We start from the raw sequence: 15,391 nt of genomic DNA, 5'->3' as shown, positions 1-15,391 counted from the left end.
ATTTTAATTTACTTACTTTATTTTTAAATTTTTCCATTGATTTGAGAGGGGGCAGGGCGAGAGAGAGAGAAGCATCAACTCATTCCACTTAGTTGTTCCATTTAGTCGTGCACTCACTGGTTGCTTCTCATGTGTGCCCTGACTGGGGACTGAGCCTGCAACCTCTGTGCACCAGGGCAACACTCTATCCATTGAACAACCCGACCGGGCAGGCTCTTTATTGATTGATTTTAATTTTTTTTTCTTTCTCTCTTTTTTTTTTTTTGGCATTTTTTCTGAAGCTGGAAACAGGGAGGCAGCCAGACAGACTCCCACATGCGCCTGACCGGGATCCACCTGGCACGCCCACCAGGGGGCGATGCTCTGCCCATCCGGGGCGTTGCTCTGTCTCAACCAGAGCCACTCTAGTGCCTGAGGCAGAGGCCACATAGCCATCCTCAGCGCCCCGGGCAAACCTTGCTCCAGTGGAGCCTTGGCTGCGGGAGGGGAAGAGAGAGACAGAGAGGAAGGAGAGGGGGAGGGGTGGAGAAGCAGATGGGCGCCTCTCCTGTGTGCCCTGGCCAGGAATCGAACCTGGGACTCCTGCACGCCAGGCTGACGCTCTACCACTGAGCCAACTGGCCAGGGCCTATTGATTGATTTTAGAGTGACAGAAAGAGAGGAGAGAGAGAGAAAAGCATGCATTGGTTGCTTCCTGTATGTGTCCCACGAGATCAAGCCTGCAGTCTTGGCATTGCACGACACCGCTTCTCCAGTTGAGCTAACTGGCCAGGATTGGGTTTTTTTCTTCTTAACCAGAGACCTGCTTTTTCACTGTCTAGCACATCTTAGGGCCCATGGTATGTGCAGATGTGGCTCTGTCATGTTTCATTATTTTAATTTGGAATATGATACACACAGAAACCTACACCGTGTTCACTGTGCAGCTCAGTGATTTGTCACAGTGAGCCATGTGCCCACCTGCCACGGACCAGCGCAGCTTGTAATTCTGGGTCTGGAGTGAGAATGGTGTGGAATTAAGAAAACAAACTCATTGGCCCTGGCCGATTGGCTCAGTGGTAGAGCGTCGGCCTGGCGTGCAGGAGTCCTGGGTTTGATTTCTGGCCAGGGCACACAGGAGAAGCGCCCATCTGCTTCTCCACCCCTCCCCCTCTCCTTCCTCTCTGTCTCTCTCTTCCTCTCCCGCAGCCGAGGCTCCATTGGAGCAAAGTTGACTGGGGCGCTGAGGATGGCTGTATGGCCTCTGCCTCAGGCGCTAGAATGGCTCTGATTGAGGCAGAGCGATGCCCCAGATGGGCAGAGCATCGCCCCCTGGTGGGCATACCGGGTGGATCCCGGTCGGGCGCATGCGGGAGTCTGTCTGACTGCCTCCCCGTTTCCAACTTCAGAAAAATACAAAAAAAAAAAAAGAAAACAAACTCATTAAGAAAAAAGGATGGGATCAGGAGGCCTCTTCAATGCTGATGGCAAAATCCAAGTGCCCCATAGCCCCAGTTTGCTTTATTATGTAGTCATATGCAACTCAAGGAAGTCCTTGATAGGAAGTTACACATCTGAGGCTAAAACAGGAACTCTCCCAAGGCATAAACAGGAATTCCCCCACCATGCATAAGTGAAATCTACATCTGAACAAAGAGTAAGAGGAAGGGCATGTAAATTGCTTCTAGCAACTTAAGCAAGCAAGTGAAGTGAGTGCAAATACTGAGCATCATAGCCAATATGAAGGTGGAGGGGGGGGGAGAACTTAGCCTTTTGCTAAGCCTTAATGTACAAAGGTTTTTTGCCACTTGCAGTCTACAACACCCACCCCCATAAGGACCAGCCGCCTGACCTCTGATACCACTGTGCAAGTGGATTCTGAACGTGCAGGACTGTGTCTGGCTTCTTTCCCTCCGTCCCCTGCCTGTGGATTGTATACCTTCAGCGCATTCATTTCCCTTCCGAGAAGGTCCCAGCGCGTGAACCTGCCCCTGTCCACCGTCCTGGCGTGGGGGAGGGGCCGGCTCCCGTGTTCGCTCTCCCACCTGTGCAGCTCAGCCTCTGCCCTTTGCACTCAGCGGAAACAGGCAGCAGTGGTCTCTGGTCACAGTCCGCGCGTGCTGCTGTGAGAGGTGAATCCACTCCCTCTCCAGCTCACACCTCACCTCCGCCCCAGGCAGCATGTCCTTGTCACACCTGTCAGTCTTGCATCTTAGCGACACTGGTGGGTGTGTTAGGGTATCTCCTTGTGGTTTCTGTGAAGTTAAGAACTGTATTGATCTGGACTTAAACAATGAAAATTCATGAAGACCTTGTTGACATGTTAAGCATCCTTAAAATTTTCTTCCTCGATGGCGACCAGATTTTATTTTTTCTTCCATCTTATTGCCATAGAGTCGGCATGTAACCTTGTGAATCTTTAAGGCATACAAATAGATGGATGACGTGGCCTCTTTCCAGGCAGAGGGCCTGCACTGGGACTCGCCCCCCCAGCTGTGGCCCACATGCCACTGTGTTTGAGCCCCTGTCCATGTGTCTGTGCTCCTGGAGCCCTCCTCAGTTTCTGCTGCCAACCTTTTAGCTCTTTAATAGAGTGAAGTGTTCTTGGGGATAAACATCATTTGTCCCCTGAGAGAAGTGGTGGGCTTTGCTTAGGCACTCCTTCCTCACCCCATGTGGATGGCCACACTGCGGCCAGACCCTGGACACAGGGCCCTGGGCCTCCTAGTGGTAGATAGGCCAGCTGGCCTTGGGCTCAGTGGGGAGGCTGAGCCCCCTGTTTGTTTCTTGTAGCTGCTCAGATGGAAGTTAAGAAGCCCTTTATCCTCTCCTCCATGAGGCTTCCTATCCTGGACACCAACAGCAAGGTAGGCTGTCTGCCGAGCTGCACCCGCAGCTGCTGCAGGGAGTGCGGCTGGGCTGGGCTCTGATACCAGCCCTGACGGGGAGGCCAGCCCTCAGCCAGCCCTCAGCCAGCCCTCGGTGTCACAGAGCAGCAGGAGCTGTGTGTCTGGAAATCCCCATGTCTTGCTGCCGACAATTCCCTGGGTGTGCAGTTAGGCACTAGTCCCAACACCATCCTCAGATTCAGGAATTCTCTGGGACTCCAGACTCCTGAGAACTGTCATAGTCACAGTCACTGCTCATTATGATGAAGAGACAGTAATCTCAGCCCTGAACAAGGCACGTGGGGCAGGCCCAGGAGGGGGTGAGGTAGAGCCCCTGGTGTCTTCCCCCCATGCAGTCGTGGGCAGCGGGGTGACAAGTGCACAGGGTCTGCCACCCCGGGAAGCCCCAGCCTGCATCCAGGGTTTGCATTGAGGTCTCCGTCGTGTAGACCTGGTGGCTGTCTGCATGGCTGACCTAGGTCGCCAGCCCTTTGGGAGGCTGAGCTGGTGCAGCAGGCCCTGGAGAAGCACCAGCTCTGGGAAAAGGGTGCTGTTTTCAGCCACGATGACCTGACCGTGTCTTTAGGCAGAGCCACCGAAGGGGGCTGGACAGCAGGCCCAGGACTCCCAGGGGGGATTTGGGTGACAGCTACTAATGGAAGGACCTCCCCCTGAAGGGTGAGATGGAGCGGGGTTGAGGGCAGGAGGAGTGCAGCCCCCAGGTGTGAGACCCCCCGCAGGCTGAGGAAGGTGCCTGTGTGCAGAGGGGCAGTCAGGAAGGTGTAGTTGCAGGTACAGGTGCAGGTGTAGCTGAGGCATCTCTGCAGGCAGGGGAGAGGGTGAGCACCATGTGTCCAGACCGGACTGTCTCTGTGCAGGTGAAACGGGCGGTGGTGCAGGTGATCAGTGCCATGGCCCACCATGGCTATCTGGAGCAGCCCGGGGGCGAGGCAATGCTGGAATACCTCGTGCAGCAGTGCGCACTGCTCCCTGACGCCGAGGTAAGGGGCCACCCGCCACTGCTGGGGCCAGGACCTGCCAGCTCTGCTGGGGAGTGTGGGCATCAAAAAGTGCACAGCCCCAAGTTAGGGGCAGGCGGGAGGGGGCGCAGCCTAGGGCTGTGTGCTCGGTAGCTTTGTCTGTGTCTCTAGTCAGTGCCCCTGCACCCCAGTAGTCACTTCCTCAGCTCCAGGACTCAGGAGAGGTTGAACAGGCACGGGGCTCCCTTTGGGGCTTTTCTCTTTAAAAAGTTACTAATTTGATGACTGTTCCTCCTGTTGCCTTCAGGCCTGGCACTAGGATTTTAAGTCATCATACATTAAAATTGATTTTCTTCACTCAGAGAACGTTAGGATAATGGGATTATCTGTTCATTCTCTGAAATTTGCGGAATCAAACACTAAGGAAGAAAAAAAATAAAAAGTTACTAAGCAAGTCCCACTTTCTTCTTGAGGGAGAGCAAGGTAGATCTTGGTGCTATAAACAGACACTATGGGGTAGTTGCGACATCCTTGCCATCAGCCTGCGGTGAGCAGGGCTGCTTTAGTCACCCTCCTGCTCTGGACCTGGTCTCTTCAGTTTCACAGAGCTGGCTTGTCTGCTGAGCTCAGGACCCAGGCGATCCTAACAGGGGACCCTGTACCCTCAAATGGACATCACCTTGATGCTGAAACACAAGTTCAGCCAGAGTGGGGGCAATGAGTCGGCCCCCAACAGTGGTGAGAGCCTCTTAAGCGAGCCCGTCTGTGTGCTTCTCTCAGGAGGGTGGGTCCCCCACCAGGGTCATTATGCATAACTGGGGAGGATCAAGACTCCCATGGTAGAAAATATGCCTTTAATTCCTTTTGATGAGGAAGATTCTACTATGAGTTCTGTGGTTTTATGCCAGCATTTTGAATTGGAGGAAACGTGAGACACTGCAGTGGTTCTGGGAAGCAGCAGCTGCTGGCTTGGCACACGGCCTGCAGGTGGGAGCCGGGTGGACACAGCGTTCCCTGGATCAGTCTTGCTCTGTGTGCCCATAGTTCAAAACGTCCATGATAAAATGTTTAAAAACAAACCAAAACAACTTGTGGCTCTGAGACAAGTTGGCCTCGGGTGGTAGGCCTGACTGCCAGGGAGCTGGGCAGTGTGGCAGAGGTCCTGCCGCGTGCCTTCAAGGGCGTGGGGCCTGTCACTGGGCCTGCACGGAGGCCAGTGACCCTCTGAAGGATTCTGGAAGTCAGATACCAGGGCACTTGCTGTTTTGTCTATATTTTCCCCCATCCCCCCATCTCTCTCTCTCTCCCTCTCTCTCTCTTTTTTTGTATTTTTTTGAAGTTAAAAGCGAGGAGGCAGAGAGAGACTCCCGCATGCACCCGACTGGGATCCACCCGGCATGCCCACCAGGGGGCAGTGCTCCACTGCAACCAGAGGCATTCTAGCGCCTGAGGCAGAGGCCACAGAGCCATCCTCAGCGCCCGGGCCATCTTTGCTCCAATGGAGCCTTGGCTGCGGGAGGGGAAGAGAGAGACAGAGAGGAAGGAGAGGGGGAGGGGTGGAGAAGCAGATGGACGCTTCTCCTGTGTGCCCTGACCAGGGATCGAACCTGGGACTTCCACATGCCAATGCTCTACCGCTGAGCCAACTGGCCAGGGCCAGTATTTGGTCATTTTTAGCATATAAATTTCGTACATATTTTGTTAGATTTGTAACACTTATTTTTAGCAGTATTGTAATAGTGCACTTTTATTCATTTCAGTCTGCAGTTCATTGGTAGTGTATAGACGTACAGTTGATTTTTGCTTATCAACCTTGAATTCTATGGCCTTTTTGTAGATTCTTTGGGATCTTCACCAAAGATCATGTCATCTTTTCATAGTCAGTTCTCTTCCTTTCCAATTTGATGCCTTTTGCATTTTTTTTTTATACCTTCTTGCATTGCCCAGAGCCTCCTGTCAGTGCTGAAAACTGAGTGGTAAGAACAGACATCCTTGCTTTGTCCCCATTTACCACTAACGATCCTGCTTTCCGTTTGGACATAAGTTATTGCTTTGTAAATGTTGAGTGAACCTTGAAGCCCCAAGATAAAGCTGACATGGTCATGACTCATTATCCTGTGACATACTGCTGGGTGTGATTTGCGGGTATTTTGTGGAGAGATTTTGCATCTCTTCAGGAGGAATAATATCAGTGTGTACATTCCTTGTAATCTATTTCACTGGTGATGCCAGAGCTTCGATGAGTTTGGATATGTTCTTGCCTCTTCTAATTTCAAGAAGAGTTTGGTTTTTTTTGGATTTTTTTTACAGAGAGAGTCAGAGAGAGGGATAGATAGGGACAGACAGACAGGAACGGAGAGAGATGAGAAGCATCAATCATTAGTTTTTCGTTGCGACACCTTAGTTGTTCATTGATTGCTTTCTCATATGTGTCTTGACTGTGGGGCTACAGCAGACCAAGTGACCCCTTGCTCAAGCCAGCGACCTTGGGTCCAAGCTGGTGAGCTTTGTTCAAACCAGGTGAGTCACTGCTCAAGCTGGCAACCTCGGGGTCTTGAACTTGGGTCCTCTGCAACCCAGTCTTACACTCTATCCACTGCACCACCATTGGTCAGGCCAGGAAGAGTTTCTGAAGAATTAGTATCATTTTTTTTGTAATTCTTTGTTAAAATTCCTCAAGGAAGTTTTTAACTGTGAATTCAATTTCTTTAATAGACAAAGGACTGTTTAGGCCAGTGGTCCCCAACCCCCAGGCTGTGGACCGGTACCAGTCCGTGGGCCATTTGGTACCGGTCTACAGAGAAAGAATAAATAACTTACATTATTTCCGTTTTATTTATATTTAAGTCTGAACGATGTTTTATTTTTAAAAATGACCAGATTCCCTCTGTTACATCCGTCTAAGACTCACTCTTGATGCTTGTCTCGGTCACGTGATACATTTATCCATCCCACCCTAAAGGCCGGTCTGTGAAAATATTTTCTGACATTAAACCAGTCCGTGGCCCAAGAAAGGTTGGGGACCACTGGTTTAGGCCATCTGTTTCTCTTGTATAAGCTTTGGTAGCATATCTGAGGGTTGAGGGTGCTGAGAGCACTCACATGCTTGGTGACTCAGGCGATTGCACTCACAACCACAGTTCATGTGCAAGTTTCTGTGCCTCCCAGAAGGGACCACAGGGCACACTCGTACAGCAATAAAATGTAGCAACGCAGGTGAGGTTTCTGCCCATTTGAGGTTCAGAGTCCCAGTTTTTTTTGTTTGTTTGTTTGTTTTTATTCACTTTAGAAAAGAGACAGAGAGGGAGAGAGAGAGAGGAGAGAGAAAGAGAGAAGGGGGGAGGAGCAGGAAGCATCAACTCCCATATGTGCCTTGACCAGGCAAGCCCAGGGTTTCAAACTGGTGATCTCAGCATTTCCAGGTCGATGCTTTATCCACTGCGCCACCACAGGTCAGGCCCAGAGTCCCAGTTTTTTATTGGAAGCAGGCGGGCAGGAGCTCTCTGCCAGCCACAAGCACCAGAACTCCAGACTCCCAAAAGGAGAACAGGTGTTCAGTGCCTTGGCTGTGAAAACAGTCTCATCTCTGAAGCAGGGGTCGGGGAGCTTTTTGGCTGAGAGAGCCATGAATGCCCCATATTTTAAAATGTAATTCTGTGAGAACCATACAACGACACGCGTACCTTAAAAATGTGGTGTTGTCCCAGAGGACAGCTGTGATTGGCTCCAGACTCCCGCAACCATGAACATGAGCGGTAGGAAATGAATGGATTGTAATACATGAGAATGTTTTATATTTTTTTTATTTTTTTAGATTTTATTTATTCATTATAGAGAGGAGAGAGAGAGAGAGAGAGAGAGAGAAGGGGGAGGAGCAGGAAGCATCAACTCCCATATGCGCCTTGACCAGGCAAGCCCAGGGTTTCGAACCAGCAACCTCAGTGTTTCCAGGTTGACGCTTTATCCACTGCGCCACCACAGGTCAGGCGAGAATGTTTTATATATTTTTTTTTTCTTTTTTTTTTTCATTTTTCTGAAGCTGGAAACAGGGAGAGACAGTCCGACAGACTCCCGCATGCGCCCTACCGGGATCTACCCGGCACGCCCACCAGGGGCTACGCTCTGCCCACCAGGGGGCGATGCTCTGCCCATCCTGGGCGTCGCCATATTGCGACCAGAGCCACTCTAGCGCCTGAGGCAGAGGCATAATGTTACTATTTTTCTTATTAAAGATTTGTCTGCGAGCCAGATGCAGCCATCAAAAGAACCACATCTGGCTCGCGAGCCATAGGGTCCCGACCCCTGACTTAGAGGATGTTTCAAACGCCAAGCTCTGTAATGTGTGGAAAAGAATACGGCAGGTCCTCAGAAAGTTAAAATAGAATTACCACCTGACCCAGCAGTTCCCCTTCTGAGTATATGCTGAAAATAATTGCTAGAAGGGTCTTTTTATGTGTCTGTGTGTGTCTGACAAAACAGAGAGGGACAGATAGGGACAGACAGGAAGGGAGAAAAATGAGAAGCATCAGTTTTTCATTGCGGCTCCTTAGTTGTTCATTGATTGCTTTCTCATATGCACCTTGACCGGGGGGCTCTAGCAGAGCCAGTGACCCCTTGCTCAAGCCAGTGACCTTGGGCTTCAAGCTAGCGACCTTTGGGCTCAAGACAGTGGCCACAGGGTCATGTCTATGATCCCACGCTCAAGCCAGTGACCCCACGCTCAAGCTGATGACCTCGGTGTTTCAAACCTGGGCCCTCTGCATCCCAGTCCAACGCTCTATCCACTGTGCCAATGCCTGGTCTTGAAGAGATACTTGTATAGCCGTGTTCACAGAAATGTGTGATTCTCGGTGGCTTAAATATGGGAGCAACTTCACTGTCCATCAGTGGATGGGTGGGTAAACACACAATGTGGTCTTGCCACGCGGTAGAGTATTACTCAGCCTTGTGAAGGAGAAAATTCTGACATGCGCTACAACGCAGATAAACTTTGAACATTTGCTGGTTAAACTTTCATCGAGTTTTAGAATCAGTTTGTGATTTTCTAACTCCGTTGATATTTCTGGACTTACTTTTTGGCCCTTTGTTGTAACAAAGAGCTTCCCCTGTTCTTATGCTCCTGTGTGTGTGTCAGTGTGGATCATGGACTGCTATTTTATGCCGTGGTCCTTCATACAGTTCTGTCATTGTTTGGTGGTCAGGTTTGGCTGGATTTTGCCTGTGTCCTCGTGGCATGGTCTCCATCATTCCCTGAGCCTTTACCTTCTGGCAGAGGAAGCAGTTCCAAGCTCACCTTGAACTGTCCTTGCCTCCAGCGCTGGACCCTTTTCAGATGAGCTCCTTTTATCTTTCATTTCTGAGGAATTTGTCTCCTTTATTTCTTTGAATATTTCGGGCTCTCAGTTTTTTGTGTTTTTTTTTTGTTGTTTTTTTAGCTGAATAATATACCATGGTGTATCTGTGCCCCATCTTCTTCATCCAGTCCTCTATTTTTTTTTACAGTGATTAAGAGCCTTTAAGCAAACTCTTGGCGAATACAGCAAGAATCCATAAATGAGTAGTGTCCTTAACATGTTCCCCAAGTCCAAGTTGACCACATCACCATGCCAAATCCCTGAAAAATGCAACCCAACCACAGTTCAGTCTGTTAGGAGCTGTCACAGGGAGCAGGAGTCCAGGAAAGTTCCCCACAGGAAAAGTCCGCATGGCACTGGAATTGTTGTCACCATTCTATACTTTGCAGCTCATGTCCAAGTCCCAATGACTGCTGCTTCTAGCTGGTAATGATTCAGGTAGACTGGAAAAAGCCATTTGCAGCATGCGTGGATATGGAGCTCCTGTTCTCCTCTGCCTGGAGAGTTGAGACCAGGTTGCTTTTCCCTGGAGCTCTGTGACTGTGGCCTGGTAAAGAGAACCTTGGGATACACTAAGCTAGGTGGCAAAGGTAAATTCATAATACAAATTGGCAAAAGGAGGAAAGAGAGCTCTAAATTAAGAGTAGGTCCCAGCCTGAAATGTGAGTGGGGCATTGAGGTAGGGGGGATAAAGAAACACTATATATTAAGCAAAGCAGCAGAAAATAGGACTATCAACACCCACAACAGAGATCTTTGAGGGAAGAATAAAAAACCTGACTATTCAGGCAAGACATAGTTAAGTGGCCCTTGTGCGAATGAGATCAGTTTACCTGCTTCTTGGAAGAAATACCCTAGGCTCGTCCACAGTGTCGTAGATGGGGCGGGCTCTCAGTTTTTACTTCCAGTCCCATTACGTGTATTGTCTGTGTGGTAGCCCGGCTGTGCCCGTCCCATCCCTCTCCTGTCACTCTTGATTCTCCTCTCAGGTCCTCCGCCCGTCCTCCCAGTCAGTCCTCTCTTCCTCAGCAGCAACGACGTCACTGCTAACGTCCTGGGTCGAGTTCTGTCTTTCAACTGTTACAATTTTTCATATTTTTTTTCTCGTTTTTGGTTCATATGAATATTTTCCAACCTGTAGTATGTTTTCCAGGGTAAGTTTATGTTCGTGGTCTGTGTGTCCTTGTATTTCTGCCTCTATGGGCTTTGCCGAGGTCTCTGTCCACTGTCAGATAGTTTGCAGTGTCTATTTGGGTTTTTTATTGACCCAAAATTTCTTTCCTTTTTTTTTTTTTTTTTTTTTAAACAGGGACAGAGAGAGAGTCAGAGAGAGGGATAGATAGGGGCAGACAGACAGGAACCAGGAACGGAGAGAGGTGAGAAGCATCAATCATCAGTTGAACCTTAGTTGTTCATTGATTGCTTTCTCATATGTGCCTTGACCGCGGGCCTTCAGTAGACCAAGTAACCCCTTGCTCGAGCCAGCGACCTTGGGTCCAAGCTGGTAAGCTTTGCTCAAACCAGATGAGCCCGCACTCAAGCTGGTGACCTCAGGGTCTCGAACCTATGTCCTCCGCATCCCAGTCTGTCGCTCTATCCACTGCGCCACCACCTGATCAGGCCCAAAGTTTCTTTTAGGATATTAAAATTTTTCTAGAGGAACAGCTTTTCATGGGTATTGTGGATATGAATTTTTATGCATCACCTGCATTGAGTGTGGCCAGGTGTATTTCTGATTTTAAGAGTCTCTTGAACCTGACCAGGTGGTGGCGCACTGGATGGAACATCAAACTTGGACACGGAGGTTCCAGGTTCAAAACCCTGAGGTCACTGGCTTGAGCGCGGGCTCACCAGCTTGAGCGTGGTATCGCTGGCTTGACTGTGAGATCATGGACATGACCCCATAGTCGTTGGTTTGAGCCTGAAGCTCAGGGTTGCTGGCTTGAGCAAGGGGTCACTCGCTCTGCTTTAGCCCCCTCAGTCAAGGCACATATGAGAAAGCAATCAATAAACAACTAAGGAGCCACAACGAAGAATTGGATCTTTTTTTTTTTTTTTTTTTAATTTTTATTTTAGAGAGGAAGGGGGGGAGAGAAGGGGGAGGAGCAGGGAAAGAGAGAGAGAGAGAGAGAAGGGGAAGGAGCAGGAAGCATCGACTCCCATATGTGCCTTGACCAGGCAAGCCAAGGTTTTGAACCGGCAACCTCAGTGTTTCCAGGTTGACGCTTTATCCACTGCGCCACCACAGGTCAGGCCACAACGAAGAATTGATGCTTCTCATCTCTCTCCCTTTCTGTCTGTCCCTATCTGTCCCTCTGACTCTCTGTTTCTGTGAGGAAAAAAAAATGTTGAGAGCCTGGGAAGTTGGCTTCAGCCTGGCATGTGGATGTCCTGGGTTTGATTCCTGGTTAGGGCAATTTGTGTGTCCTTTTGTTGGAGAGATGTAGAATCAACCATCTGCTTTTCCACCCCTTCCCCTCTCCTTCTCTTTCTCTCTTTCTCTCTTTCTCCACCTCCTACAATCATGGCTCAATTGGTTCAGCGAGTTGGCCCCCGGTGCTGAGCTTGGCTTGGTGTTAAAATAGCTCAGTTGCCAAGCACTGGCCCTAGATGGACAGAGCATGGTGAGTAGGGGGCTTGTGGAGTGGATCCCAGTCTAGACAGACACATGTGAGAGTCTGTCTCTCTGCCTCTCCTCCTCTCACTTAAAAAAAAAAGAGGCTGTTGAGATACTCTTTTTGGCCTAATACAGGGGTTGGGAACCTATGGCTTGCGAGCCAGATGTGGCTCTTTTGATGGCTGCGTCTGGCTCACAGACAAATCCTTATTTTTAAATTTTTTTATTTACAGATCAATCTTTAATAAAATAATAATGTTAAAAATATAAAACATTCTCATGTATTACAATCCATTCATTTCCTACTGCTCATGTTCATGGTTGCGGGTGGCTGGAGCCAATCACAGCTGTCCTCGGGACAACGCCAAATTTTTATTGTATAATGCCTAACGTACATGGGTCATTGTATGGCTCTCACGGAATTACATTTTATTTATTTATTTATTTATTTATTTATTTTGAAGCTGGAAACAGGGAGAGACAGACAGACTCCCGTATGCGCCCGACCGGGATCCACCCGGCACGCCCACCAGGGGCGATGCTCTGCCCACCATGGGACGATGCCCTGCCCCTCCGGGGCGTCGCTCTGCTGCGACCAGAGCCACTCTAGTGCCTGGGGCAGAGGCCAAGGAGCCATGCCCAGCACCTGGGCCATCTTTGCTCCAATGGAGCCTTGGCTGCGGGAGGGGAAGAGAGAGACAGAGAGGAAGGAGGGGGGTGATGGAGAAGCAAATGGGCGCTTCTCCTATGTGCCCTTGCCGAGAATTGAACCCGGGTCCCCTGCACGCCAGGCTGACACTCTACCGCTGAGCCAACCGGCCAGGGCCACGGAATTACATTTTAAAATATGTGGCGTTCATGGCTCTCTCAGCCAAAAAGGTTCCCGACCCCTGGCCTAATGGGTGGTCAGGTTTTCAAAGTTGTTTGTGTGTATTTGGTACAAAGTATATTTTATATATTTTAGAGTGAGCTTTAACAATTATTCAAGGCCTAACTATCCCTAGTTTTTCTACTTGGCCTTTGATTTCTAAGTGAGAGGTGTTAACAGTTTCCACAGTTAATGTAGCTGCTCAGTGTGACGCTGGTGTTTCAGAGCACGGGTGGGAGGCCGGGCAACACCTGGACGACTCGGGCATTCTCTTGCTCGCAGGCTTCCTAGGCGCCCAGCATGCTGTCTGGAGGTTGTAGTCTGTTCTTGGTTAAAAGTGGGAGTCTTCTCAGGTGGTTGCCTTTCCAGGAAGGCCCTCCAGTTTCTACAGATGTCAGCATTGCTAGAGTCAGGGATGAAGTTACTTCTTATGTAGTCAGTGGCTTACAGGAAGTGCTTAAGGTTTCCTTTATTTTGGCGGCCAGAACTAAGCCAGGTGAGCCTGCTTTCTTGGGCGATTTTAGTGTAGACTGCATTTCCTGCCCGAGCTAGGTAACAGAGGCTTCCCCTTGGTGGTGGCTGGTCAGGGTCTGTCTAACCTCCATACGGGGTGTGTTCTCCCTACCCAGAGTCCACGACTTGGTAACCTTGGGGAAAAGAGCTACGCTGGGTGGCGCCCCACATGCTCCTGCCTCCCTCTCACTCCCTAGCCTCAGAAGCCCGGCCCCTGGGAGGAGCCTCCGGCAGACAGTGTGCGTGAAATCAGTGTCAGCACCCTCTACCTGTTCAGCACCACTGTGGACAGAATGACCGAAGTGAGTGTGCAAGCCCTGCTTGCGCCCTGTGACTGACCACACACATCCTGACCCTTTGGCCCAGAGCCTCCTGAACTGCTTAAAGTTCTTTCTGAGCAATACCTAGCCTGCGCGAGAAAGGGGCTTTCGCCCCTGCCGCTGCAGTCCTGAGGCAGACCCTGGCACTGCCCCCAGGTCCTCTGGCCCTGCCTGCTGGAGTTCCTCACCCCTGTGCGCTTCACGGGAGCACTGACCCCGCTCTGCAAGAGCCTTGTGCACTTGGCCCAGAAGAAGCAGGAGAAGGGGGCCGACGCCCTCCTCATCCAGTATGACAGTGACAGCGAAGGTGCGTGTGTGGAGCTCTAGTGTTTCCAGATCCTGACCCCGCCCAACCCCGGGCCCTGCCCCTTATCTAGTCCCACCCCCTACCCGCCCCTGAGCTGCCTCTTCTTTTTGCAGTGACCCTTCCATCTCCCTATGCCATAGCCACGAGGCTTCTGGTAAGCTGTGCTGCGCCTTCCCAGGGGCGTCAGCAGAGGAGTGGGCTCTCCCCTTTGTCCCTGGGTCCCCATCCTGGCACCGTGGCGGCTGAGGGAAAACCGCTGCTTCACAGTGGGGGCCAGTTCAGTGCTCCCACCTGGGCATGGGGGAGCTGTGTCTTGGGGAGGCTTGTTTGCTGGGGGGGCTGGTTGCTGGCCACCTCGTGGGTGGCCTTGTGGTCCCTCCCACATGGCTGCGAGCTCCCACCTCCCGCCTCTGCAGACGGTGTCATCCAGCCCCTATCTGGGGGATGGCCGCGGGGCAGCCTCGCTGTGCCTTTTGAGCGTCCTGCATCGGGACATCCACCCTTTGCTGGGTCAGCGGTGGGCCACAACCATCCCACTGCTGCTGGAATACTTGGATGGTGAGGCCTGGGGAGGTGGGCGGGTCCCTCCACCTCTGGCCCCATTCTGTCAGTCAGGGCAGCGCTGGCCTGTGGGGACCGGGGTTTTGTAAGTGGAAAGAATTAGCCTCCACTGTGGTTCTGCAGGGGTCTGGACAGCAGGCCAAAGGCTGCCCCTGCTGGTGTCACTTGGGAGCACCTGGGGTGTGGACCCACTCTGGGTTTCCTTTTTGTTCTGGAAGATGGGGTGGGGCCCAGGCCAGGTGAGGGGTGCTGAGTGGGGCCTAGGCGGGACTCTCATGTTTGGTGATGGGCCTTCCCTCCAGGCTGAGTGATGACTGTCATTTCAGAACATACTGCAGAAACTCTGCCACAGAAGGAGTGGGAGGAGAAGCTGCTCGTGGTGAGAGAGGAGAGGAGACTGAGACTGGCACGGCCCGGGTGGGGAGAGCTCGGGGGGCTGTGCATTCCCAGGGCAGTGACAACTGCCTTGACCTCGTAGTGTGGCTGGGGGAGGAACGGCAGGTGTCTCTCGGGTAAGGGCTGCCTGCTGCCCTCACAGATCGCCTATCCTGTTGTGACGGCCAAATGACAGGGCTTTGAACTGCTCTGGCCACAACAGCCTTCTGCCTTGTCCACTGCCTGGCCCAGAGCTGTCTGTGCCCCTGACCTGTGCCCCTGCATGTCTGCCTGAACTCAAAGGTCACCCCCACCATTCAGAGCCATGGCAGAGAACCACCCTAAGGTCACTGTGTGACCCCATGGCCCTTGGCCCCTCCCCAACCAGTCCTGTGGAGGCCGAGCAAGTCCCCAGCCCTCACTGCTGCTCCTGCCCGTAGTTCCTTCGGGACAGCCTGGCGGTTGTGTCTGACAACATGTGGACCTGCCAGCTGAGCCTGGAGATGTGCAAGCAGCTACCCTGCTACAACGGGACACCCCAGGAGAAGGTGGGGGGACGCCCCGGGAGAAAGGGGGGGACGCCCCGGGAGAAGGTGGGGGGACGCCCTGGGAGAAGGGGGGGACGCCCC

The 15,391-nt window shown here is 51.5% G+C and overlaps 1 protein-coding gene and 1 non-coding gene across 10 annotated transcripts in view; both read left to right on the top strand.

Annotated features, from left to right (window-relative positions):
- MROH1 (maestro heat like repeat family member 1) overlaps positions 1-15,391 on the top strand; it is a 54,979-nt gene that overhangs the window by 15,322 nt on the left and 24,266 nt on the right. For all 9 annotated transcript variants that reach the window (XM_066265427.1, XM_066265425.1, XM_066265431.1 and 6 more), the window contains 8 exons: positions 2,773-2,846; positions 3,746-3,868; positions 13,397-13,501; positions 13,676-13,826; positions 13,940-13,980; positions 14,243-14,384; positions 14,714-14,766; positions 15,203-15,310. In XM_066265427.1, the coding sequence (XP_066121524.1) occupies positions 2,773-2,846; positions 3,746-3,868; positions 13,397-13,501; positions 13,676-13,826; positions 13,940-13,980; positions 14,243-14,384; positions 14,714-14,766; positions 15,203-15,310 (797 nt within the window). The remainder of the gene's footprint in view (positions 1-2,772; positions 2,847-3,745; positions 3,869-13,396; positions 13,502-13,675; positions 13,827-13,939; positions 13,981-14,242; positions 14,385-14,713; positions 14,767-15,202; positions 15,311-15,391) is intronic.
- Positions 4,127-4,269, top strand: LOC136332436 (small nucleolar RNA SNORA79). Its single transcript, XR_010730699.1, has one exon. It is a non-coding gene; the product is annotated as a small nucleolar RNA SNORA79 (small nucleolar RNA).

Source organism: Saccopteryx bilineata, chromosome 3, assembly GCF_036850765.1.
Source record: "Saccopteryx bilineata isolate mSacBil1 chromosome 3, mSacBil1_pri_phased_curated, whole genome shotgun sequence".
Taxonomy (NCBI): Eukaryota; Metazoa; Chordata; class Mammalia; order Chiroptera; family Emballonuridae; genus Saccopteryx; species Saccopteryx bilineata.
The sequence above is the reverse complement of the archived record's forward strand: the minus strand, read 5'-3'. Positions and strand labels throughout refer to the sequence as shown.